This window comes from Neolamprologus multifasciatus, chromosome 6 (genome assembly GCF_963576455.1).
Source record: "Neolamprologus multifasciatus chromosome 6, fNeoMul1.2, whole genome shotgun sequence".
NCBI lineage: Eukaryota > Metazoa > Chordata > Actinopteri > Cichliformes > Cichlidae > Neolamprologus > Neolamprologus multifasciatus.
In genome coordinates, this window is record NC_140444.1 from 32,454,283 (window position 1) to 32,481,023 (window position 26,741).

The 26,741-nt window shown below is 39.7% G+C and overlaps 2 protein-coding genes across 3 annotated transcripts; both read right to left on the reverse strand.

Annotated features, from left to right (window-relative positions):
- Window positions 1-3,757: 3,757 nt before the first annotated feature.
- Window positions 3,758-11,557, reverse strand: LOC146517415 (uncharacterized). Its single transcript, XM_085163265.1, has 9 exons — window positions 11,441-11,557; window positions 11,226-11,337; window positions 11,018-11,108; window positions 10,264-10,351; window positions 10,011-10,144; window positions 9,644-9,848; window positions 8,568-8,652; window positions 8,361-8,439; window positions 3,758-7,629 (listed from the first exon to the last, which is right to left on the reverse strand). The coding sequence occupies exons 1-9, from the start codon at window positions 11,529-11,531 to the stop codon at window positions 6,649-6,651; spliced, it is 1,866 nt and encodes a 621-aa protein (XP_085019391.1). The 5' UTR covers window positions 11,532-11,557; the 3' UTR covers window positions 3,758-6,648.
- On the reverse strand, window positions 11,556-26,636 carry LOC146517416 (3-mercaptopyruvate sulfurtransferase-like). 2 transcript variants are annotated; one of them, XR_014874620.1, is made up of 3 exons: window positions 25,882-26,636; window positions 17,449-22,999; window positions 11,556-11,746 (listed from the first exon to the last, which is right to left on the reverse strand). XR_014874620.1 is itself a non-coding variant. In XM_085163266.1 (2 exons), the coding sequence occupies exons 1-2, from the start codon at window positions 26,459-26,461 to the stop codon at window positions 22,701-22,703; spliced, it is 879 nt and encodes a 292-aa protein (XP_085019392.1). In that variant the 5' UTR covers window positions 26,462-26,636; the 3' UTR covers window positions 15,395-22,700. The 2 variants fall into 2 exon arrangements, 1 of the variants encoding a protein (XP_085019392.1); XM_085163266.1 differs by lacking the exon at window positions 11,556-11,746 and having other exon boundaries at window positions 15,395-22,999.
- Between the last annotated feature and the right edge of the window lie 105 nt (window positions 26,637-26,741).

Here is a 26,741-nt window from a genome sequence, read left to right on the forward strand (position 1 = left end):
CCAGATAGGTAGGATATTTTGACCAAAACAATATGAATGGCATTTTGAGTAAAAGTTGTTGTGAGTCATCTAAACTTCATTAAAATTCCATTTGAATTTCTTACCTGTGGCATTGTGTAACGTTGTCTCTTGTCTCTGTGTCACTACAGGATGCTGCACTTTGGCTGGCTGCTCCACTAAATGAATGCTCATCACACAATCCAAACAGGTTAGGCATGACGGTGACTGAAACGGCACGTCATGGTATTCATTCTCTGTTTTTCATTCACTTCTGTTGTTGGACTGGAAAATGTTTTAGCATAACAACACCCGCCACTCATCACAAGAAATATTAAAAGAATACTTATATTTTTACTTATATCTTTTTACTTTTCTAATGAAATTGAACGCATAAATGTTATTGCGTGAACAGAAAGACAACTTCCGCTTTTGCTAAAGTTTTTCTAAACTGGGATATACATTAGAGGGAATCTCATTAGTAACTGCTTATACACAGGTCTCTATGTGTGCCTTTTCAAGTATGTGAAGCAGGATAATTGTCTTTTATGTCACTGTAATACAGTTGCACCAGTAAGACAAAATTTCATATTTGTAACACAGTTTGTTTTGTTGTTTTTTAGTCACTTTGGTGGAAATCTCAGAGCTGGAACATTCTTCTCATCACTCTTTCCCACTAGTGATCATTGTTTTGAGAAAGCAGCTACAGATGTGAGAATTGCACAAAAGCAACTGAGAAAAACTGCAAACCTTTTCTCAGGTATGAGAATGAAGAGCTAATGTCATGCCAGGATCCGCTGTAATTCACGCCCTGGCTTTACAGGTTGTCTCAATCAATTAGGCACAATGTTCACAGCAGGAATGTTATTCTCACTGCACTTGATGTAGTTCTCAAAATAGTTTTATGACACAGACTCACCTGTACTAAAGACAGGACAATAACCAAAACGTTTTTCACATTTGTCAAATGTGCCAGTCAGTCAATCACTTCAACTCTGTGATTAATGAATAACAATCTTTCACCACCTTTTTAAGACTTGGACATTAAATTGTTCTTTACTTTACCTTACTGATTTTGCAAAGATTTCTGCAAAACTCTCGCGGCCCGGTACCAAATGACTCACGGACTGGTACCGGTCCGAGGCCCGGGGGTTGGGGACCACTGCCTTAGTGCATTAATAATTTGATTTTCTACAGTATGGTATTTGTTTAATAATTCATTGATTCAGTGCATAAAATAAGTTGATAAATAACATGTTAAATATCTAATAATCATATCAAAAAATGATAGTTTTGGGGAGAGTTTCTTTGACACATGCTGACTAAACAGAACAGGAAGTGAGAGCAGGGAGAACAAGAGTGAGCAGTTTAGTGAAAGGAACAGGAAAGGTGAAGAAGGTAGCATCCTAAAGATGAGCAAGAGGACAGTTTAAAAGGAGACATTATGGCACAATAAAGGCACAGGCTCTATCACCAGAGCTTCGTCAAAAGTTTTACAAACTTTACAAACAACAAACTCAAATTGCATTACTGTTTATTTCAGTATCATTCTGTGACTTCAACCTTTAGGTAGCATATAATGTTTGACATTTTACATAAATGTTACTATTAAATACAGTAATAGTATACAGTATTGACTGAAAATTCCAAAGATTTCAGGTCTGGATTTAGCCCCAGCATTTCAAGAGCATAAACGCCAGAATTTGTCCATAAACACTACTGTTTATGGACAAATTCTTAAAAGATACGAGGTTTTTTTGGTGCTGACTCAGTTTTAGTTTTTTTAAATTATTATTATTATTTTTAATATGTGCAGCAATTTATTGAAACATAAGGCAAAAACAGAGTTACAGGCACAATTCTAAAGAGTGTGAAAGTCACTTTTCAGTATGTCGAATTTTTGTTAAATATACATTTTTTAAAATAGGGAACATATAACACAACATGTACAACAAGAATAAACAAACAAACACAAAAAGCAAGGGATGTACCTACTAGTTAACATATGTACATAACAATTCAAAAATATAAGATACTGGAATATGGAGGTTCATACAAATCCATTTAGTCTTTCGGGCAGCCAGACTCAAAATGCCGTATAACAGAGCACATTGCTGATACCAAGTGTCATTTGAAATGACCATATTTGTTTCCCTTTCCCATTTCTGTTTGATGTAAATTGTATTCATATTCTTAACTTCCTGTAAACACTTGTACAGTCTAGAAATGACTTTGAGACCAGGATCCGCATGGTATGCCTTAACAAATATATTCAGAACAGGAAAAGAGAAAAGATCTATTCTCTTGGGTATAAAGTTATGTAGATGATGCTGGATTTGGAGAAACCTAAAAAAAAATCACTATTGCTTAACTGACATTGATCTTTTATTGACTGGAAGTCCCTAAGAGTTCCCTTATCATAAAATGTACAGTATACCTTTAAGCCTTGTCCTGCCCACTTTTTATATGTCACATCTAACTTTTTGGGTAAAAAATCAGCTGGATTTTAGTTGATCAAAACTTTAATGTGATTTCAGTTTAAGACATTAAACTGGCCACGTTTTAGATAAAATTTATAATAACAGAGTGATGCTGGACATAAGCAACTGTGATTCCCTGCATATTTTAAGGATTAAGATAAACTTCAGTTTTCACTGAGTCTTTGTTAACATTATCTTGAGCCGTCTACATCATTTTAAAATGTATTAATTTTGTTGTTTGTTTGTGTTGTTAAAAGAGTTTTGTGTTGCTGTGCAGAGTGAAAATCTCACCTGATGTAGTGTTAAGGTGATGTTCACCAGTAGATGGCAACAGGGACAAATGGCACAGGTATTTTCTATACAAACAAAATTTCACACTGAAAAGCCTCAGTGGGAATTTTTGTTTGAATAGAAAGAAAAGGAAAAAGTGTATTCCAGTGTTTTCAAAATTGTGTTTTTCAGATTCACATCAAAACTTCACACAGACACACACACGTTCGTTTTCACCTCTTAGTGAGGACACTGAATTGATATAATGCCCCTTAACCCACCATCAGAAATCAATGCCTAACCCTAACCCTTACTGTTATGTGATGGCTGTGTGCAGGCAGGAGAAGGACCCAAAGTGCAGACTCCGGAGACAAAACTTAAACTCAAAACCGCTTTAATGTTAAACTCAAATATAACATAACTGGAAATATCAAAATAAACTTACACCGGAGGATAGAAAAAACACACAGCTAAATAAACGGTAGATCGCGACAATGACAAACTGAAACACAGGGCTTAAATACATAGAGGGAGCAATCAGGGAATGGACAACAGGAGGGAAACACAGCTGGGGCAAATCAGAACTGACGAGACAAGGAAGCGTAAACTGAACACACTGAGATAAGACAGAGACCTTCAAAGTAAAACAGGAAACACATAACACAGACTGAACAAAAGACACAGACTCACATGCAGGCACTACAACAGAGGGAACAGAGATGTGGGACCAGGGCAGACACAGACACTGACTGGACACGGGGATATAGCAGACAGGGGAGACAGCAACTAAGGATTACACAGAGACAAACCATAAGACATGACTCTAACGAAAACCCAAAGACTAGAAATTATAAATAATATAATAAACTCAAAAACCCTGGGTCAACGACCCAGGCATCCTAACACTTACCCAAAAACCTAACCATGACCTAATGGCACCCCTAACCTCAAAACAACACGGTGAGCCAAAAAACTGTAAAATTGCATGTATTTCTCATTAATTTTTATTGAGATTCTAACCATTTTTAGCTTTCATGGAAAATAACTGTTATTCATGACATGACATAATTTCAAATAACTTCTTAAAGTCAGTAAATAGCTGCCACACAAGAATAAATAAAATCAAAATCATTGTCACTGTACCTACATTGCAGTCATTTAACCATCTGTACACACTGCCTTTATGTATTCAAACATAAAAATTAAAATGCGCTGTTTAAGACATTTGCTTAAAATAAAATTTGCCCAATCGAATCCAGAAAAACACAAAATAAAGACTGTCAACACTGCAGTCCTGAAACCAAGCATGATAAAGTATACACATAATAGAGTACTCTGGTTATTTGTCTGTTGTAGCATACAAGGTAATCCGGTCGTTAAGTCTGACATCACTAGCCGTGTCTGGTCCTAAACTCCGCTGCAGGTCCATATATCAAACGATCACTATGGCATTACTGAGAGTTGAAAAACTGTCTAAAGTCTTTCATCTTTAATAAATTGATCAGCGTTCTGCTCTACCAGGTGTAACAATTGAGTTTAACATCCAGGCATCCATGAAAGCGGAATTTATGATATTTAACGGAGTTAGAAGTTAGCAGGAAGTTAGCTCGCTAGCTTATATCTAAATACAATATAGCATGTCCTGACTGCAGGGTTTTGGAAACAAATTAAAACGTACAGCTCTGTATTTGGTTGTGTATATTGGGGTGGGAATGCACGTTTGTGTCTGCGTGCGCCTGTTCGTCTGTGTCTATATGTCAAGTTGGGTCTTAGACTCAACCTCTCAGGGTACATCTCAGGCCCTCCAAAGTACGGAGGCCTGTCTCCCCTCACCACACTCCCTGCCGGTGGCTGATGCCCTCAGACGTTGGTGTGTTGGTGGTTCTTGTCGACTGGGGCTGGGCGCTCATGTATGTACTGGCTCACTCCTGGTTGCCGATCGGCGGAGTGCCGCGCTAAGTATGTATCAGCAGCAGAATGGAGCTAAAAATAAATGTTTGTTTCAGTTCTATGAAGCTTCGAGTATTTTGGATTAGTAGCAGTGATGTGTTTGTTGTGTCATATTACTGTAACTGTTTATATGCTTTATATATTCTGAGGTAAGTTGATCTATAGTGTTACATCATATTCTATAAGGATGTTATGTGTTTGTATACTTTCTGCCCAGTTTGACCCATTTAGCAGAAGTCAGCCTGTTCAAGGCTCTGATATCTATTCTGTATGACTGAAAGCAGTTATGACATGGTCTGATTTTCTCACCCAATAAAGGAATATTTAATATATCAGTCTACTCTTCATTCTTCAACAGTTATCACAGCTCGTACATTTGCTTTTTACACATATATGTAAGCATTGAGCCAAATTTAGTAATGCCAACATACTGAAGGAACATTTGTCTCTTATATATAATACATCTATATATACACTGTCAAAGATACTTGAGTGTCTTTGAGTGAAGATTTAAGGTGATAGGACATATAAATAGCTGCAACTTGAATCTTTACTGAAGCTCAGTATTTGACACAGAGTTCAAACTCACTGCTGTAATAACTAATAATGATTAATATAATAACTATAATATTGGCCATATCATATTTACATATATTTACACTGACTTTAGTCTCATGAACAACATTAGCTAATTGTTATTTACTAGCTAATCTTATATGACTGTTCAGTACAGATATGAAGCCCAACAATCATGTTTTACAGTCCTGTGGTCTCAGCCTCAGATACTCATTAAATCACACAAAGCTCATGTAGAAACAAACGAACAAAATATGTTCTCCTTCATTTCTGTCAACCACACGTTTCCCGCTATCATGGTTGCTAGGCAACCTGGGCAGTGCGACGGAGGCTAGACCGTCCCATTTCACAAGCCTCACACTTCCGGCCTTAGTGGTCTTTGAGTACGCGGCCCTTGAGGACCGTTGAGGCTGCGTACTTTAAGGCTGCAGACCTTGAATTGGGATACAGCCATTCTTAGGAGAGACTGTCAAAGTAAAACAGGAAGTACACAGAGGTTCAGACAGGAGGAGAGAGAGCACGGGGAGAGCACGGACATAACGGGCTGGGGAAAACATGGAATAAAACACAAGGAGGGGAAACAAGGGTTCACAGATACACAGAGGGGCACACAGGGGGTTACTGAATAAAGAACATCTTAACTAAACAACCTAGGAACCAAGGCATAAATAAAGAACAAAATACAAGAACACACGAAAACTATGAATACTGGGCCAACATGGCCCAGGACCATGACAGGTGTTTTGTTTGTTTTTCTTTCTTTCTTCCCCCCTTCCTCACCGTCTCTTCTCCCCTCTGTTTCTTTCATTCTTTCTCCCTGTCCTTTCCCCCAGTCATGTCTGTCCCGTTTGTAGCAACCGAAAATAAAATAAATACATAATTAAAATAAAGGTCAATCAAATGGACCAATATGGCATGGCCATGATGATCCACTTGGTAAAATAAATCTGCTTGGCATCTTTCTTGGCCTTAAGACGACAATTCTGATGGCTAAAGATCCAAACGGGACAACAAAAGAAAAAAAAAGGATAAAAAATGTGCACTGGAAGCTTCATGGTATGGATTTAAATAGCTCAATATGTATGTGGCCAAAAACTTTAATCCATGTAGGGAAGTTTACCACAGTTTACACAGATTTACAATTTGACACAGACTTAATTTACAGATTTAATACACCCGTTACAGCATAAATATTGATATAAATATATAAAAAACAAAAGTAAAATACATTCATGAAACTGTCAAAGTTGCTGAAAACTGAGCAGAAGAGAAAGAATTATGTGATGTTACATTTTCCTGAGAACTGACTGACTGTGATGACTCCTCCAAGTGCTACATGCTATTTTGTCCTGCTAGTTGAGCCTGCTGTCTGTTCTCAGCCCTCCTCCTGTTTCACTGGCATATATCCATCACCAGAGGGCTCCACCGACCTGCCTGTTGACATCAGAGCAAACCCCTGTGTCATGTGACCTGGCTGGAGGTGCAAAGCTGGACTCAGTCGTGGCCCAGGCAAGTTCAAAGGTAGTTGTGGAAAAGAGAGCAGGGAGCATGGTAAAGCACTGGAAGGATGAGGTGGAAACAGGAAGCGTGTAGATTCGGTGGACTTATCAACATCCTCCATGCCCTCATCCTGACTCAGCTGCTCCTCTCCCCCACTGCTAACACCTGAATCCAAGCTGGGAAGCTCCGGGCTGTCAGCCTGCTGTTTCTCCACTCGCTCATAGTCAGAACAAACCTGGATAGACTTGCCAAACACACCTCCGCTGCTTCCAAACAGCCTTTTAAAATCTGCCTTTTGTTTATTCCCTCCCTCCTTCTCTTCCTCAGCCTCAGGTTCCTCATCATGGCTATCAGTCATATTGATGCTATCTGCCTCCATGCTCTCTTCACTGACCTCTTCACAACTGCACATGCCTGAATCTAGACTCTGGAGCCTAAATCGATCATTGTCGAGCCTCTCAGTTTTCTCGTAGTCTGAAATCACCTGCACTGGCTCACTGTTACTGCTGCCTTTGAGCAGCAACATTAACGTCTCCTTTTCTTTCTCTCTCGCTTCATCGCTTTCCTGTTCTGCGCTTTTTCCTTCGCCCTGAGCACCAACAGGACCATAAGGCGTGTCAGCCGCACAGGGCTTCAGATTCCCAGCAGTGAGTGAGGAAATAGGAGGAGGGCTACAAAGCTCAGAGTAACTTGGGTTAGTGAAGGTGGAGCTGGTGGAGTCATAGCTGCCTTTGTTCAACACCATCTTCTCATCTGGCTTGTAGACCACAGCAGCATCAACAGGCGACATTAATTCTACAGTGATCATTTCCACTGGTTTCAAGAAGGAGTGAAAGTATTCACTGGGGAACCCACTCTGGAGGAGAGAAAGTCACAGAACAGAAGAGATTAGAAAGATTTGAAATATACAAGATATTCAATCTGCACTTCAAGAAAAGGATTAAAAAGATGAATGGATCGGTGATCAATTTCGTTTGTCTGGTTAGACTGTCTGCAGCACAACTTTCAGTAATTCTCTTTTTATGTTGCATACTGTGTCTGTTTATGAGCTGCAGTTATCTCATTTTTATTTGTAGATGGTTATGACAAACTATTTGAACTCAAGACTAAAGAAGATTCAGTATTCGACTGTAAACGACCACGGCAGACCCAGTGACATTTTAATCATTCTTTATTAATACTTGATGGTTGCTGTCCACAATACACACAGAGCTGCAGCTCTGCTACTGCCAGCTCAACGTACCAACCACATGCAGGACCCACTACAGTATTTAAGTAGGCGGGGCATGATTGCGGATGCCATGCAGGTGCGTCTGCCCTCCCTGCACGGCACAGCAAGCCACGCCCTGCCACATCGACTTACAGTCATATGTGGCTGACACACAGCTCAAAATAAATGCTAAGGATAGCTGCTACTCATGTACATTTACTGCAAACATGTTCACCATGATAGTACACAAATGTCATTTTTTACTGCCCTGAAATGGCAGTTTCAATTGTTTTTCATTTTAAACTGTAAACTGTAACCTGATTACATGATTTAACAGTAGACAGTAAAGAGGACGCATCTAGAGCCTGTATGCTTACCTTAAAATGTACGTTCTGCAGGGAGGATTTTCCTGGGTCTGGTACGGGCTGACCTTTCATTGTCTTTACTACATAAACCCTGAGGCAACAAAATTACAATCAAAACCGAAGTCGTCAAAAATAATCTTTTTGTTTTTAATACATCATACCAGAATAACTAATCACAATATAATGCACATTGAGATATTTTTGGAAAAGTTTGCTTACCAGTGTTTTTTAGTTGTGCAGAGAATGACTGCCATTAACACTACAAGACCTGCTGTAATTATGCACACAACAAGGCTACGAACATCTGAAAAATACAAAAAAAGAAAACAGAATAGAATAACTTTATCGTCCACACTAATGGAAAATTGTCTTTGGTTCACCAAGTCAAAAATCAAGCAGGCAATAAAATCATAATAAAAATATTGGTAGGAATCAGACCACATTCAAACCTAAGCATAAATAAAACTCCAATATACATATAGTATATGATGGTTTTTAAAAAATATTAAATGCTTTTGACACAAAGGATCTCTTATAGACTTTTTTGCTAGCTAGAGGCATCTTGTAACATCATCCTGACAGCATTAATTCAAAATCAGAGTGAAGAGGGTGTTTGGGGTCAGTAACAATAGACCAGGCTTTCCTTAAGACAGCTTGAAGATACTAGATTCCAATCAAGGTTGTTATCGACCAGTAATTGTTCTGGTAGTTCTAACAAGTTACAAAATAACAAAATATTCTCCAATTAGCTTCCCTGTAAATGGAATGAGCATAAAAAAAATAAATCTTGTCCTTAAAATGTGTTTCCAGATACTTAAAGATATTAATGGCTTTCACAGACTGACTAGAAAGTGAAGCCGGTCATGGGGACTGGGTAATTCAAGACAAGCTTTTTCATTTTTAACGAGGAAATAATGAAATTTACACCCTTCTTTCAACCTGCATCCCTGAGCAAAATCATTAGGGCTCGAGTTCCTATAGAAGACCAACAATAGCCATATCATCAGCATATTTTCACATTTTCACTTTCCTATCTTGGAGCTGCATGTCATTTACATAAACAGAGAATAACAATGGTACTGACTGTACTGACTATGACTTCATCAGGTAAAACAAATACAGATTTTCTGTGGGCTTTAGTTGCTCTTATAAAATGTGTGTCCTTGTTGTACTGAAACAGAAGACAGAGCCGATCACGTTAGCTTAGAAAAATGAGAGAAGGCAGGACTGAGAACTCTGCAGAGTTTCTTAAACTAAACTATTTGGCTTTGGAGCCATTTGGCAAAAAAAAGTACCTGATGGTGGTTTTCTTTTTCCTACTGGTGACTCCCATGATGCAGTGGGGCTCCAGTCACTCCAGGCTCCCTGTTTAAGTTCAAGTTCAACAGACCGCACACGAACTCGTACCTCGTACTTCTCGCCTTGTATCAGTTTGTCTGGCTCCAGCTCTGCCCTGCACTCATACTCGCACTGAATTTTTTTTTTCTGCACGGTGGGATCCTGACAGACAGAAAGATTTTTATATCACTTTATTTACTCTTGCTATGAATTCACACAAACACAGGGCAAGGATCATGTGTACACACTATTTAAACGTGCACTTTCAGGATCTCGACTTCATACCCAAACTCATTCACATTGTGATACAAAATCTAAACTTACACTCCATGACTGATTCTGCTGCTTCCACTGCACTTCACTTTCGTATGAACTGATCATTTCATGTTTGGGGTCTTGGGACAACCAGGAAACAGAGGTGGCGTTGACTTTTGGCTTCGAAGGAGGATTCACCTTTACTGTAAGAGTGTGCACATGAACACACACACACACGAATCACACAAATATGTTCCATGGGCTCCGTAAATAGGTCATATTGTAAGTAACAATGAGGTAGTATATTATAGGTTACACTCACTGTGACAGGATGGCATGTAGGAAGTGATTAGACTCTGCTTCATATGAGCACAGCTCAGATTCATGGACAAGACATAGAAAGACAGAAACTGAAAGAAATTGTTTTGAAAAATTCAATAAAATGATCCAAAACTAGTGAAGATCTAAATCAATTGGTAAATTTAAAATGTTTTGATTTAAATCTACAGATAATAGTTTCGATGTAAATCTAGAAGTGATGTATATATGCTTGAGGCTTGAGGTTTTCCTTGGTGTCACAGAGTGAAATTCAGATTGTGATCACAAGGGTGGGACCAGTTATGCTTCTTCTTCATTTTTGACATATTATTATTTCATATGTGCAGGTATACCCGCACATATTAGAAAAAAGGGGTCCAGAATGCTCTCTCAGTTTAGCTTCTACGTTTTGAGAAATGAGCATTTTCACTTTCTTGTCAGGAATACTGATAGTCTGTGTCTGCACAGAGGCCATAATTAGCTTTAATTTCACTTCATGTGCAGAAAAGTAAAAATAAAAAAGAAGCCTGATCCTGTCTGGGTTATACTTCCTGAAATTCTTACATAGATACTCTAATATAAAATGGAAAGCAGTGTGCTCTTAAATGTCCTGCTGGCCATATGCTCATCACAGGATTCTTCACATCTGTCTATACCTTAAAAAGCAGATGATTCTTTTTTTCTCTCTTGTACAGATTTTAAACATATTTTTAATAAACAGGGTATCCACCAACAATGCTAGTTGTTCACACACTCACAGTGTATTCCATTTCAAAGATGAGGGAGCACTCCTTTAGGTCTGGTCTGGACATGTCAACAGACTTTAGGTCACAGGAAGCGCTGTAAGAGCTGAGAAGAAGAATATTCATTTGATTTTGCTGTAGATGATGTTACTGATGACATTTGTGACTCGTGTATTGTAGGTATTATGCATCTAGGTTTTCTTTGTGTGACTGAGATCCTTACAAGAAGTGAGATTTATATTGAGCATGTATGGTGCATGCAGTGTCATCAGACACGTATTTGCTGTTCCACAAACAGGTGATGTTTCTATTGTAGTCAGTGTAGCAAGTGAGATCTGTGAGAATTAAAACAGGAGAGATGAAATGAAAATGAGTAAATATGTCAAACAACAGATCTTAAAATCAGTTAAACATGAATAAAGAGGAATAAAGACTAACTCTCTGGAAGCCTGGGACACTCATCACTTCTGCAGAGCAGCAGCACAGGCAGCAGAATAAACAGGGAAAGGCTTTTCTTATTTCTCTCCATTTGTTAAGTCCTCAGTTTTCTTTCTTTGAGGCCACTGGGATGGTTTGTTTCCAAAGCTCAGTGACTGGAAAATTTGAAGGATTGTAGTCGCTCCAGACTTTGGCTCACCGCTTCCCAATTTTTCTCATCCTGCCCAAATCATCTGGTTGACAAGATGGAACAATGTGACAGAGGAGTTTGTCACATTTTTTTTTCTGCTTCTACACAACTGCAGCCTACAAACACATCAAGAATAAGTTGTAACATAAGCAGTCGATGGAAAAACAGAAATAGAAGTGTTTGAGATAGTGCCCCACTCCTCTGCGGTTCCACATCTGTACAAATGTGACATTTGTTCTCTTGCAGAAACAGGATAAATGAACAATGATGATTTGAGACAACAAAGTTCCAATGTAAATCAGGCTTATGCATCAAAATCAACACCAAATACAATGCCATTGATATTTCCTTTTTCAGGGTGAAACAGGACCAGCTGTTTTTTCTGAAAGACCACACCCATTAAAACAGGTAATGAAAAGAAATACTCTGGTCAAATTCTCATTTTACACTCAGCCACGCACACTCAAGGCATGCAAAACCTTTCATCAGCTTCGTTTTTGGAACATACAGCAGTCTGCCTTTTTCATCCCACCCACATTTGTGCAAAAATGTCTGTATATCAGCAGTTTCCATTCAATCTCCATTGGAAGTCAGTAAAACTATTTAATAAAATACAGTTTAAATATCAAACAGTTCTCTTAATAAAATAATAATAATAATTGTGTCAGCTACACAAACCCAAACTGATAAAAGGGGGGGGGGCGGGGGGGGGGGGGGGGGGAGGTTGAATTCATTGCTTCAATTCAAGCAATTCAAACAATTAACACTGTAGAGGATCTTACTTTGAATCGGCACTGCTCTCCAGACTAAAATGTGAACTTCTGATTAATTATTCTTCACTTCTGAGCATCTGAAGCACGTTAACACATGTTTCTTACTTCCTATCATTTCCTTCAACTGACAGATAAGGTTAAATTTAGTAACTGATGACACATTTAAACATGCAGTCAGGTAGAAACTGGCAGCTTCTGTGTTAATGTTTCAGTTTTACACTTCATCATCATTTATTAGTTTGTTGACTACAGCCTGCCATTTCCCCCAGCCTGTTGGATTTTTAACCGTGCACAGCAATGCACACAAAGGGCATGCTACAGCTAATACTTATAAACGTATTAGCTGCAGCTGCCTTTGCGTGCGGACCGCAATGACATTTAAACTCTGTGAAAAACAGGATGAAAAAAAAAAATGTGTTTGTGTGGATTCGTGGTTCTTGTGGTTTTGCAGCCAAGTGCAAGCTGACCCACAAACACCCACAGCCTGACCTAAAACTTTCACGTTGTGCGTTTACTGCAGTATTATTTGTAAAGACTTTTTTTTAAAGCATTTTATCTCTGCAAGAACACATTGATATTCAAGCGAACCTTTCTTTTCATTGTGATTAACGCAAACATATTAAGTTTATACTGCACAGCGCTGACGTAGATTCTTTACATGTTTAGATTCACATTCATAACATAACATATATTCTGCTTTGTAGCATGATAGAAAACCTAAACCTGCAGCTAAAACCCTAAATATTATCTTCAGCCACAATCCATAGAATAACTGTCTAACAAACTATGTTCCAAGTGTCATGCAGAAGTCAACACTTGTGGCAGTTCGTGGCAAGTATACCATGAGTTGCTGCAGTTTAAAATGCAGTGGAACATTTTAAAAATCATTTACTGATAAATATTTGTGGTGCCAGTAACATTTCTTTAAAAAAAAAAAGAAAAAAAAGAAAAAGTGTTGTTCTCCTTTTTTTTTAGCCTAAACAGCTGCACACTACTGTTTTTCTTCCATTTCCGTGCACAGGGGAAAGCACATTATGTTGGTGCTTCTACGGTCACCTGTCTGCAAGGTTTAATAAAGGTCAAAATGTTTTTCTGAGAACTCAAATGTTCCATTATTCTGACAGGTTCACTTCCTGCTAACGGCACTTCTTAAAAAAACTTAATCTGATCGCATGCAATGAGCTCAGACTTGCAGGATTTTAATAAATGGAGTATACAGTTTCCAGTCATGCACATTACAAGAAAATGTTTTAGTAGTCAGGAAGTTGATAAGCTTAACAGGAGGCACTTTGTGTAAAAATTAACAAGATGTCAGTTGATACAAAAGGTGAGAGGGGGGGGGGGGGGAGGTACACTAACTACATCCTCTTAAAATGTACTATTAGATTGAGTCATGTGCTGCAGCATAAAGCAATATCAGTTCCATCCTGACATTGAGATTCTCTGATGAGAGCTCTTTTAGGGTGACAATGTCGCATGTAGTGATCCAAGAAGATAACAGCCTTGCAATCTTCCAGAATAAAAAAAAGAAACACCAGTTAGGAAATGAAGTAGATTACTTATTGTGTCAGATTATGATATGAGACTGCTTATATTTTATTCGTTATCTGATCTTCCGCATGCAAATGGTCTGTCAACATACACCTACCCGATACCTCTAATGCACTGCTGCTCCTCAGTGTGAGGAATCTGTAGAAACGGACCTTTCACTCTACCAGATCTATAAACGTCGCACTGCAGTCACATCAATCTGTAGCAGACGGCACAAACAAGGCACATGTTTGATGTGGGTGTTTTGGTTTAATCACAGCTAACTCTTTCTTCTTGCCTGGGTAGAAGTCCTCTGCAGTTAAGGCATTCAGACAGACTTTCAAAGAACGGCGAGTCTTTTAAATGCAAAAGATTCATCATGAAGTTCCATGAGCTTCTGTGCCAACACTTACCTTTATTCAACTTCAACAATATCACTAGTAAACACTGCACACATTTTCATAGCTATGATGACAGAGCCAAGCTATATTTATCTTTGAAGCCAGGTGAAACTGTCCATTTAGTCACATTTAAGCATTTCTTAAAGACATAAAGGTCTGGATTATGTAAAATTGTCTACTTGTAACCTCTGGTGTTGTGTATGGAATACAGAGCATGACATGATTCACTGTAATTACTTTGGATAGGAATGCCTCAGCCTCAATTATTCCCACTCTGACAAACCATTTTTTATACCCTTACAGTGTCATCAAAGCCAAGTCTTATGGACAGCCTTGTTTGAGCTGAGTAATATTGTCCAATTATGTCCAATGTTTCTGAGTTCAAGTATCTCGGGGTCTTGTTCGCAAGTGATGGGAGGAGGGAGCCGGAGATCGACAGACGGATTGGTGCTGCGGCTGCAGTGATGCGGACGCTGCACCGGTCCGTCGTGGTGAAGAGAGAGCTGAGTGTAAAAGCGAAGCTCTCAATTTACCGGTCGATCTACGTCCCTACCCTCACCTATGGCCACGAGCTGTGGGTAGTGACCGAAAGAACGAGATCGCGGATACAAGCGGCGGAAATGAGCTTCCTCCGAAGGGTGGCTGGCCTCTCCCTTAGAGATAGGGTGAGAAGTTCAGCCATCCGGGAGGGGCTCAGAGTAGAGCCGCTGCTGCTCCACATCAAAAGGAGCCAGCTGAGGTGGTTCGGGCATCTGACAAGGATGCCTCCTGGGCACCTCCTGGGTGAGGTGTTCCAGGCATGTCCCACCGGGAGGAGGCCCTGGGGCAGACCCAGGACACGCTGGAGAGATTATATCTCTCGGCTGGCCTGGGAACGCCTTGGTGTTCCCCGGATAAGCTGGAGGAGGTGGCTGGGGGTGTCTGGGCCTCTTTGCTTAGGGCTGCTGCCCCTGCGACCCGGCCCCGGATAAAGCGGAAGAAGATGGATGGATGGATGGATTGTTTGTTTTTGGTTAGACTTCAACAAGACTTTTTCTGTTCTGGTGGATTTTTTTAAAAAAAAGTTCATAAGACTAAAATCACAAGTCTGTTTTTAATCAAACCTGAAGTCATGTGATTAATGACACTCATCAAAGTCATACTGGACAATCCACAGACTTCCCCAACTAACAGGAGATTTGAATGATTTGCGTCAGTTCACCACTTATCCAATCGTGGAAAACCCGCTTTGTTAATAACTTCAAAAAATCAAGATTCCTCTTCTCGCCTCTTCTTATCAGACACTATCTTAATACTTTACCTTCTAAGAACCATTTTTCATGTGTTAAGCACTAGTTCTCTTTATATCATTTGTGTACTGACTTTTGGACTTCCCCTACACTGGTCCTACAGGAAAGTGAAAAAGTTGACACTCTTTGATCTCTTTTTTTTCTCTTTCGTCTCTTTCTCTCTTTCCTTACTCACTTCACTGACACACGAGAAAAACAACCACAAACTGAATGCAAATACACACTAAAAACTTAAACCACATCCTAACCCCTTTGTCTTCCCAGAAAGGTATGTTTGTTTCCAATAACAAAAAAAGCACACAAAAAAAACCTCATTCACAATCCAGAAAGTCTGCTCTTCATTTCTTGAACTACTTTTTTCTTGACATTACTGGTGCAGCGGTTTTTGAAACCACAACTAGTGGTGAGCTGGAGTAACATGTTTTACTCCTTTCTGTGGGCATACAGATCAGAACTGCTTCATAATAGTCATCATGTTAAGCTTAAAGTCCGGTCCACCCTGTCAATCTAAATGACTGACAAAAATGTCACTCATTAGATGGTCAGTGTCAGGAAATGCAGATTTTCCCTAAGCAACTGGTGGTTACCAGAAAGTTGCTGACCTGTCTGGGTATTTTTTCTTTCCTTCTTTTGTTTTTTGGCTGATGTTCAACCAAAAAGAGGCAGTAAAGATGACTATAATTAGCTAAAATGAGCCGGGTTGTCAGTTGGTGGAACCTTGTCTTGTTTACTGTAAGTGATTAATGGAGGCATCGTTATTATTATTATGGTGTCATAGACAAGAGCAGAATCTGCAGAGTAGTTTTTATGTGATCAGATACTTGGAAATGAGATGGTTGGATTGATTATGCCGCTATGGCTTGAATTCTTAACTGAAAGGGTTGAAGGTGGGAGAAATTAGCATATCATAGCCGCAGTCTAGGAGTAGGCGTATCCTGAAACAACAGCGGCAGCAGCAGTATGACTGTTGAGCATGCAGGGACACATAATTTTGTACAGACATACAATAAATCCCCTGAGCTGTTTCCTCTAATGCTGCTGGCAGGCAGACATTTGGGTGTTTACAGCTTACCACGAGCTTTGTGACATGTCTGAATTGAATTTGTTTAATACTGTTTATGTGTAAAATCAACATGATAAACTTGCTTGTTAGCGTGCTGACACATTTCAAACTGCAACCCCCAAAAAAGCTTCTGTGTGCATGGACGACTTTTGTTTATTTGACAAAACTATCCACATGTCCTTTTAGAAACCCTTTAGCTCTGGCGTCCTTTCCTTCTCTCGCTCCTCCACACTATTTTATGTCTTTGCTATTCTGCCACCTCCCCCTGCCTCACCCCCACACCTGTTTTCCTGCTTCAAAGTGCACCTTTCCGAGTTAGCATTTTTATTAAAAAGACAGCATTAGGTATCTTACTGGGACTAGTTTTTATATCTAAATATATTTCTGTCTACTTGGACCTTTAAGGTTATCTTTAGTGCAGAATATATTACAATTACAATATAACTGTGAAAAGTCTTGTTCACAATTATATTGTGGAAAATACAGTGAGAACTCTTGGATAAACACAATAGGTGAGCTTTAACTTGTTATGATTTTATGAGTTAAATACAGAAAAAAAGAGAGCCTTTTCCATTCATCACATGCACGTAACCAACCACTTCTAATCTCGCTTCAGAGTAGACTTTATCACTTTCTCCATCACGACTGTAACTACTGCAACGCCGTCTTTCCTCACCGCAGGTTCATTCATTCATAGCAACTAAAATTGTGTTTGATGTCTCTTAGAAAAGAGCTGATAAACCAAGTAAAAATTGACCTTACCGTTCCAGAGTTGTTCAGCGTGCTGTCATTTCCATGTCTGTAGGGTTATTCAGGCCGTGTACCCTAAACATTTCTTTGACTAAAGTTTTGCCGTCTTGCGTCTAGTGACGTATTGGAAAATTTTCTGAGAAAAGAAGAGGCTGCGGTGCTGTGGTTTCCCTTGGGGTTGTAACTCGGTGACATTCAATCAGCGTGTCAAGAAATGTGAAACATGGTGAAAACCCCTTTTTCTATGTTCGCATAAACACTTTCTGTTCCCTTTGCACTGAGTTTCTATTATTTGTAAAAAAAAAAAAAAAAAAAAGGCATGTTACTATGACTTGGTAAGAAGTAAAAGTAGTATGCTAGTGCAGAAACTATAATTTCATGCCTCTGTTTTGTTTGCTCTTCTAACTGAAATTCAGAGTCAACTCTTTTTAGGGCCAGATTAAATGATTAGTTGGGAAATGTGCTTTCTTACTGAGAGTTTGATGGAAAGTTTGATATCTCATATGTTTACATAAGAAATATGAAGGTTAGCTTAGCAAGTGAGAAAGGCTGAGAATGGGGGAAACAGCTGGCTTACTAAATAAGCTTATTGGTTAATTTAATTAAAGTGTGAAAACCTCTATTTGTCATCCCACCTGGTTTTTCTGTGGGTAAAAAGCAGTGTTGTTGTTACTGTATCACAATGCATTTACTTGTTACTGAGTAATACAACACATCACTGTCCTAAATTTAGTTTTGTTCTCGTGTGCATGCACTCACACGGCAATCATTCCACTGCAGTTTCCTGGAGGCACGATATAAGTGGCAGAACAGTCTATATTACAAAAAAGTGACTGTGCCCAGTTATTAAACAACTATCCACTGCTGGTGAAATGCTATCAGTTTGGGTAAGAACTTGAAATTAGAAGTGCTGAAGCGTGCACGTGTGCTAGAGTGTCGTACTTTTTTTTAATATGCCACTGTTGCAAGTACCACATCCAGCTGCACACAGCAGATAGAAATAGACAGCCTACATCTGACTGAACTGGGCCTCACAGGCGAGAAAGCATTAAACACAATATTTTAACACAGACACCAAAACAAATATTAATCATGTGCTGTGACACGTCAGACACACACAAGCAGATAACCAAAAAGTAGGCCAGTCTCACGATTAGGTTCTAGTAAGTTAACTTGTGCATAACTTACTAGAACCTGGCCAGACACGTATAAGACGTTTAGGCAATACATTTTGTTCATGAGGGGTTGAATATCCTGAAACCCTTAACCCCTCCAAAAATGATTTTCAACATGAGCTATACCTCTCATGTACTCATTTTCAATTCTGTCCATCCTGGTCACTCTCAGTAAAACATCTTCCACCTCCACATCAGCCTCCTGCCTTTTTGTCAGTGCCACCATCTCCAAACCATACATCATAGCAGGTTTCACCACCACACTGGAAATCTTTCCATTCACTCTTGTCACACATCAACCTTGACCCTCATCTCCACCCGCTGCACTCTCTTCTTCACCTCTGTTGTCTACTATATGAGGCTTTGGATGGTTGACTCCACCTTCACCACCTCTGTTTACCGTTCCACCTGTATCCCTCTCATTCTCACTCATGTATTCTATCTTCTACTGACTTTCATTCCTCTATTCTCCAGTGCAAACCTCCACATGTCCAGGCTCTCTGCTACCTTCTCGCCACTGCAAAATATCATCTGTAAGCATCGTTAGTCCACGTAGACCCTTGCCTGACTTCACCTGTCAGGCTGTCCATCACCATCAAAAACAGGAAGGGACTCAAAGTCAAACGTTGATGTAATCCCATCCCCACCTTGAACTCATCTGTCATTTCTACCACACACCTAACCCACTGTCTCGCTGGCGTCCTGCATGTCTTGCGCCACACTCACATACACTTCTGATTTCCTAACACGCTACCTCAGGCGCCCTATCATATGTTTTCTCTGGATCCATGAAGACACTGCAACCCCTTTTGACGTTCCAGCAACACTTTTTTTAAAAAATATTTTTTGGCCTTTTTCTGGCTTTATTAGATGGAGACAGTGAAGACTGACAGGAATGCAAAAAGAGACAGAGGGGGAGATGTGCAGCACATGGTCGCCTGCTCATCCAACTATGCTAAACCGGTGCCCACCCAGCAACACTCTTAAAGCAAACATTACACCTGAAGTGCTCTTTCACAGCATGAAGCCATACCGCTACAGCTTTTCACATCATCTTTGTTCTCGGAAAGGAATGAAGAAGATGTGTACTTCTTCTCCATTACTCATGGGTCCTCTCAATCTCCAGGATTGTGTTAAACAATCTAGTTAAAAAGTCCACTGCCCTCTCACCTAGATACCTCCGCTGTATGTCATCTGGATTAACTGCCTTTCCACTCTTCTATAGCTGCCTCACTTCCTTGCTACTAATCCTCTGCACTTCCTTATTGGCTAACTATCTACTTTCCGTCCCCCTCTGGCTCTCATTTTTTACATTCATTAGCTTCTTAAAGTATTCCTTTAATCTTCTCAGCACACTCTTCACTTCTTAGCACATTGCCTATATTATAACTAATATTATAATAGTATAATATTATACTAATATTTTGTACTGTTGTGACATCTTGTGGCTGGTATTAGCTGATTGCTCATTGCACCTTTTGTAACTACCGTTGACTGCTATGTAATGTCATTTGTCCATGATGCTTTACATTTTAAGGAAAAAATATGATTATGTCATATTTTTACTTTCTAAATAATGCATTTCTGAGACGGATGAAAAAAGGAGCAGTTTATAAACTGTTTTTACAACTTTATCTTTTATATTATTTTCCTGTCTGCGATGTCTGCCTTTGCACTGCTGCGAACAGAACATTAGATCTCTCTAAGCATCAGTAGCATGCTAAAAACAGCTAACAGCAAGAGACCAACCAGAGATGGAAATATCTCAAGACTCTAGTTTCAAAAAAGCCTTGAACTCTAAAGAAAAAAGACCTGAGGAAACACTTTCCTGATGGGTCTTAATGACTAGTTCCAACATTTATTTAAAACGGGATTTATACAAGTTATGGTGCCCATTAGACTCATAAAGGACATTAAAGCCAATTAAGATCACCAACTGTACATTAATAGTTATGTATAGACAAATAAATGATCGTAATATGAATTTAATTATGTAACTATAACCAAAAGATACTTAATAAATGTCAAAATGTTGGAGGTGTTCTTGAAGAAAAATCTTCATTTACTGTTTGACGAGTAAATGTTTGACTGTTCCACAAGTTTTTTAACAATGTCAGTTTCAATTCTGTTCAATGTTATTTATATAGTGCCAAATCAAAATAACAGTTCCCTCACAGCACTTTTTATTGTGATGTAAGGCCACTATAATGATAGAGCGAAACCCCCAACAATAACATGACCCCCAAATAGCAAGCACTTGTCGACAGTGAGAAGGAAAAGCTCCCTTTTAACAGGAGGAAACCTCCAGCAGAACCAGATTCAGGGCGAGGCAGCCATCTGCTGCGACCGTTTGGTTGAGATACGGCAACACTTTAACAAAAACTATTTAAGAATTAAAGCCATTTTTATACAAAGTAACACATTTTTCAAGTGGATACAATCCTGAGACAACTCTGTGTGTAGATGCAGGTGCTCAGCAAAGCTGCTCAGAGAAACTAATTAAAAATACTCGTGATTAAATGTTCAGACTATTTCACCTGAGCTCCTATTATACAACAGTGCTGAGTGCCAAGGTTTAAAACTCTAGTGTAGTGCTGCCCTCGAGTGGAAGCTTTAGAAACACAAACTCAAATGGCATTTAATGTTGGTCATTTTAAAGTGGAAAGGGATACATATTAACTTCACAAAGATAACTTCACATTAAAGCCCTGAAAATATGATCAGTGTTAAAACAAGCGAGCTTTTTCTTCTTATTAGTATTTTTGTTTTTAGTCTAACTAGAATTTAGGTTGTGTTTTGAAATAAAATTTAATTAAACTTAAAATGTAAAAAAAACCCCAATTATTTATGACATAAAAAACAAACCAAGAGATTATCTTGGGACTTCACTGCTGTTCTTAGTTATCACCAACAACTTTCCCAAAGGAGCTCATGTTCACAGCAAGATAACAGAAATCCTTTATCAGAGCAGCACACTCACCAGTTAAGAGCCAGGACAGGGTGACTACTCCCACACTGCAACAGCACAATAATGTCTTCTCGGTGACACGTGTACAACTATACTGCTCAGAAAAAGCAAAAGGCTTTTATTAATGCGAAAGAGGAAGAGAGGACATTTGAGTCTCACTTCCTTTTCACAGGTCAGCTTTAACATTTTAACTTATGTACAGCAACTCCTTTGCTATGCAGTGGAAAAAAGCCTGTAATGAAATACGTGTGACTATCACCAAGTACGTCACAAGTACTTGGTGATAGTCACAAGTGGGTTTTGACGCCACCTTTTTGTTTCCTTTAGCTTTTAATTGTGCAAGACTATTTTATATCTGTTCATGCTGAGCTTTACTCAAGAAATGATTATTGTATATGGCAAAAGTGATTTACTTGTTATATTAAAAGCAATATTTTTAGCATCAGCATTGCATCACTGAAATCATTTTAAGTCACCACAGAAAAACAGTCTTCTAAAATGCTGTACAGTAATTGGCAATGTGTAACATGACACGAGACAGTAGCAATCATGATGATATATTAATTTATTTTTTCTTTAGACACAAACTTCTCAGGATATCTGACTTTGGAAGGGGAAAAAACAAAAACAAACAGAAAAACATCACTATCCTTAGGCTCTAATCAGTCAACAGGTCAAAAGTCCATTGTTTAAACTGCATTACTGTAAGAGCCTAACAAAGTAGACTCTGCTCTTTGTCTATTTTCAGTCCTTTTTAATCAGTAACTGCGCCGATAAACATGTTCATATTTATTTTACCAAAGATTACACAAGATTACAAAGTGTAGGTGTCTTTGAGTCCATGAGCTGCCAACAAGAAGTTCAGTTTAGTGTCCACATATTGATGACTTTAATCACAAATCATCTATCAGTATATAATAGATGAACAATTTAAAAAAAAATCCCCAGTGGTGTATTATTAATACAGGAGCTTTTTGGACATTCTGGGAAATTTTGCTAACCTGCTGCTGGCTGTGGCTTCACAGGAGGAAGTCATACAATTCCCAGATGACCAAACTTCAACAGCAACAACAGCACAAGTGATCCAGCCTAAAACCATCGGTCACAGGTCCTTCCTGTTATCACAAATGTTTCCCTCTCCCATCTGATATGACGTGCTCGGGCACGGCGCGGGTGTACCACTCCGACCATCCACCGTCATACACCGACACCCCCGGGTGCCCGCACTCGTGGGCCGCCAGTGCCACGTGGCACGCGGTCACTGCAGAGCCGCATAAGACACAAAGCGGGCGGTCGAGATCCACACCAGCACGGGCAAACAGAGCCTGGAGTTGTTCCTTTGGCAGGAAGTGGCCAGAAGGTGACAGGAAGGCGTGGAAAGGAATGCTGATGGAGCCAGGGATGTGGCCCGGCTCTGTGTCTGTCAATCAGAAAGAGCAGATACATTCAGAATATGATTAAATAATCTGAAATAGCAAATGTGTACTCTTAATTAATTAAGAAATGGGATATTGCACAGAAACATGAAATTAAAAAGACTTTTAGAGATCTTGATTAGCCTTGGTGGCTCTGAGGCTTTTAAGTCATGCTAACCCTGTGTTGATCCCTTCTGTTTTTCTCAGTCTGGATTATGTTCTACACTTTGAATGTAGACTACAGTAAAATTCTTGAGCTGCTGCTCTTTATTCTAAATATTTTGCAGGGAAAATGGAAAATATGTGCAGCAATTTATTGAAACACATGCAAAGATACATGGAAATACAGTATATGAGGCAAAAACAGAGTTTGTCGTTATTTGGTTAGACAACCTTTATTCTTCAACACAGCCCGAACTCTTAGACAAGCTTTCTTGTCATTTCTTTAAGTAGCACATAGTAACTATGACATCACCCATTGACTAGTAAGTGAAGTCTCGCTGTGACGCATTTTCATCATTGTGACTGTGGTGTTTTAAAACCACATGTGGCAAGCAACTGTGAAACCAATGACACTGCACAATCACTGGGTAAAAGCTTACTATTGAAGTTGTGCCAGCCATTAAAAAGAATCCAGGTTTAAGGCACTTCTGTTTTGGCTTTACTTTTTAGACCTTTCTAGCTACACCCCTTCTTGATGTAGTCTCTAATCCTGGAGTGACCTTTTACATCACAAATAATTTTACCACATGTTTAGTGCCATTAGTAAAACTGTTATGATCCCCATTTCTGAATAACTTGTTATAGAGTACACATGATTAGAAAATCATTATAATCTGCCTTTTTATTGACTGCCTCTTATTATGGCATCTCCACTCTGCTAGCATCAGAAAGAGTAAGAAGCGTAAGTTATATTGGTCCAGCTCAGCTTTATTCGACTCTGAATAAATCACTAGAGAGGCATGAGACAGAGGACTGTCAAAGTCCATGACCGAAGATGACAGTCTTAAATATAAGATAAAAAAAGGAACATAATGTGATCATTGATGACTCAACCTTGTGACCTTTTGGCTACAGAAGGACCATGTGGACGAAACCCCAGAAAGGGTTTCTTCAGATCACATTTTAAATGTGAAAAAAAAAATAGCCAGGTGTTAATAAACCACAACCACACTGGGACAGGCGGTATTTAGTCTTGACTATATCAGTTATAGTGGGAAATTGGTTCCGTGTTTCAAAAGCAAAACTCTGAATCGAGGAAAAGAAAGTGAAACCCGCATTTGCTACGTTTTTACTACCACAGACAAATATGTGTGTTTGTATCGATGTTTGATATGAAAACAGACATTACAAAAACTGATGCTTATACTCCCAAGACAGTCAATCAGAAGAGCAGATTTAGCATGTGAAAGTTTTATTTGTTCCCCCCAAATTAAATCCAGGCTGGATTTACACATGCAATGAAAAGGGAAGTTCTTTTTTTTAAGAGAGCAGTCAGAAAGGTCACTGCTCAAACTGCTTTCAGAAGTGTTCTGCCTGCAGAGGAGCCCTGCAACAGCACATCAGAGCGTTACCCTCTAACAGTGTGTGTACTGTGGGAAGTATATGGATAAGACATCTATACCTTATCACTGTTTTGTCCATTCACTGAGTGCAGTCTTTAAAAACATCAGCAGATCAAAGGTTGGACTATTGCTGCATCTCAATGTTTAACCATTCACTTTGTCTGCTACTGTGGTACAGCAGTGTGTGTGTGTGTGTGTGTGTGTGTGTGTGTGTGTGTGTGTGTTTGTGTGTATGGTTCATTGGCTATAGCTAAAATGTGGGCTATCTAAGTACGGCCTGTCTGCCTGACCTCTTTTCATGTTTGTGTTGTTCAGTCATCCAAGCCCAGAGCAAACTCCATAAAACACTGTGTACAAGGAACTAGCAAACCATTATCTTGTCCCCCCCCCCCCCCCCCCCCCATTGCATACCCGTGTCGCCCTGACGTCACTGTCAGAGTCAAACTGTAATTGTGTTTTATAAGATAGTAATTATTGTCCATGTTTGTTCATTAATTACCCCATCACTAGTAAAGAGAGTGTCAGGGGTAAATAACATAAAATATCATGAGCCATGATACACTCCCCTAATAACAATAATAACTTATTGTGACACGTTTGTGTGTCTATCCACCTCCACTGCCATGAGTTTGAAGTCTTTCTTTTGCAGTGTACAACTGCCAGAAAAACTAATCTGCACAGACAACAGGAAGACATTTGGAGAATTTCAAACTGGTAATTGATACCCGCCTCCAGCTGCAATCCTCGAACCAGTTTTTGATCGGTCATTCTTAAACACTCTTAAACAAGTTGATTGGTTCAGTCATTCTGTTTATTTTAAAAACAGGTACGATAAGATCATCAATGTTGTCTATAAATCCTTTAATGGAAAAACTGATGATCAGCAATGTACGTAATAAAAGCTACTGTGGGACGTTACTGTGAGTCACTCAGTCATCACTTTGACCAAGATAAAAATTCCATAAAAAAAATGCATGTCACCATCTTTTCCAAGGGAAAAGAGTGTAACGTTGGGTTCTTTAGAAGTATTTCAGTTACAAACGGACACGAGTCAGACCGGAAATCCTGGCACAAGTGTGTCCCAACAATAGCTGAGTTATGAAGTTATCTTAATCATAATCAACGCATTTGTCATCAAGAGGCAATAAGAATAAAGATACAGTACACGCCCCCTCATGTCAGTGTGCCTGTGCTCTGAGGATGCTATTTGAAATAAGGGTGTCAGTAATCTGAAAATGTAATGAAGTTCTGAGAAGAATGTATCTCTTCAAAAGCCTGAGTGGGGCATACAGGACATAAAGGCTCTAATGCAGACTACTCACTGTCTCTGGGTTCAGGGTCCAGCCCTTTGAACCTGCCTGTGGGCCTGGCATCCACCACCTGGAACTTTTTAGTCTCCAGGTTATCCAGGATATCCTCATAGGTTTTTATCCACGAGCGGTTCAGAGAGGCTTTGAACTCGGTCGCTGTGGGTCTGACGTACCGGTCACTCACAGGTCGACCCTCCAGCTCCCAGTTCCTGAGCCCCCCATTGAGCATAGAGACCGCACTGTGCCCGAACACTCGGAACATCCACCACACGCGTGGCGCCGAGAACGCCCCGAACTCGCTGCCATCGTAGACCACGACGTGCGTGTCCTTTTCTATTCCCAATTTCCCGACGTATTCCGCAAAATAGTCCTCTGAGGGCAACATATGGTCCAGAGGAGAGGTTTTATCGCAGCACTGGTCAATGTCAAAGAAAGCTGCTCCCGGCACATGCTTCTTCTTGAACTCGGTCTTTGCGTTTCTCCGCAGTTTGGGCAAATACCACGAAGTGTCCAAGACCCGCATTTTCCCCTGGACCTTTACAGCCTGAGCCAGCCACTTAGAGGTGACCAGAGCGGTGGCTTGGAGAGCCATGGTGAACTGGAGATGCTGACAGGCTACAAAGTTTACCTAGGTTTCACAGTATTTAACAAAACCGAGCCAAAAGTCGGGAGCGGTCGAGTGAGCAAAGGTACTAATGGTGGCGAGAGAGCGCATGCCAAACCGTCACGCCCCTCGGCTCACCTGACACTGATAAAAGTGAAAGGGGGACACAGTAAAAATGGCATTAGCCTACATTTTAGACAAAGTCTGAACCGACACTCATTCATAAGCCTGCAGCGAGACATGCACATTTTTTCCAACTCCAACAGAA

Excerpts from the sequence above, each read along its gene's own strand:
- LOC146517415 (XM_085163265.1), bottom strand. The coding sequence starts at position 11,531 with ATGGAGAGAAATAAGAAAAGCCTTTCCCTGTTTATTCTGCTGCCTGTG. Across the intron at positions 11,338-11,440 it reads GTGTCCCAGGCTTCCAGAGA|ATCTCACTTGCTACACTGAC; the intron begins GTTAGTCTTTAT and ends TAATTCTCACAG. Across the intron at positions 8,653-9,643 it reads AAAAAGAAAACCACCATCAG|ATGTTCGTAGCCTTGTTGTG; the intron begins GTACTTTTTTTT and ends TGTATTTTTCAG.
- LOC146517416 (XM_085163266.1), bottom strand. The coding sequence starts at position 26,461 with ATGGCTCTCCAAGCCACCGCTCTGGTCACCTCTAAGTGGCTGGCTCAG. Across the intron at positions 23,000-25,881 it reads GGACCCTGAACCCAGAGACA|ACACAGAGCCGGGCCACATC; the intron begins GTGAGTAGTCTG and ends TCTGATTGACAG.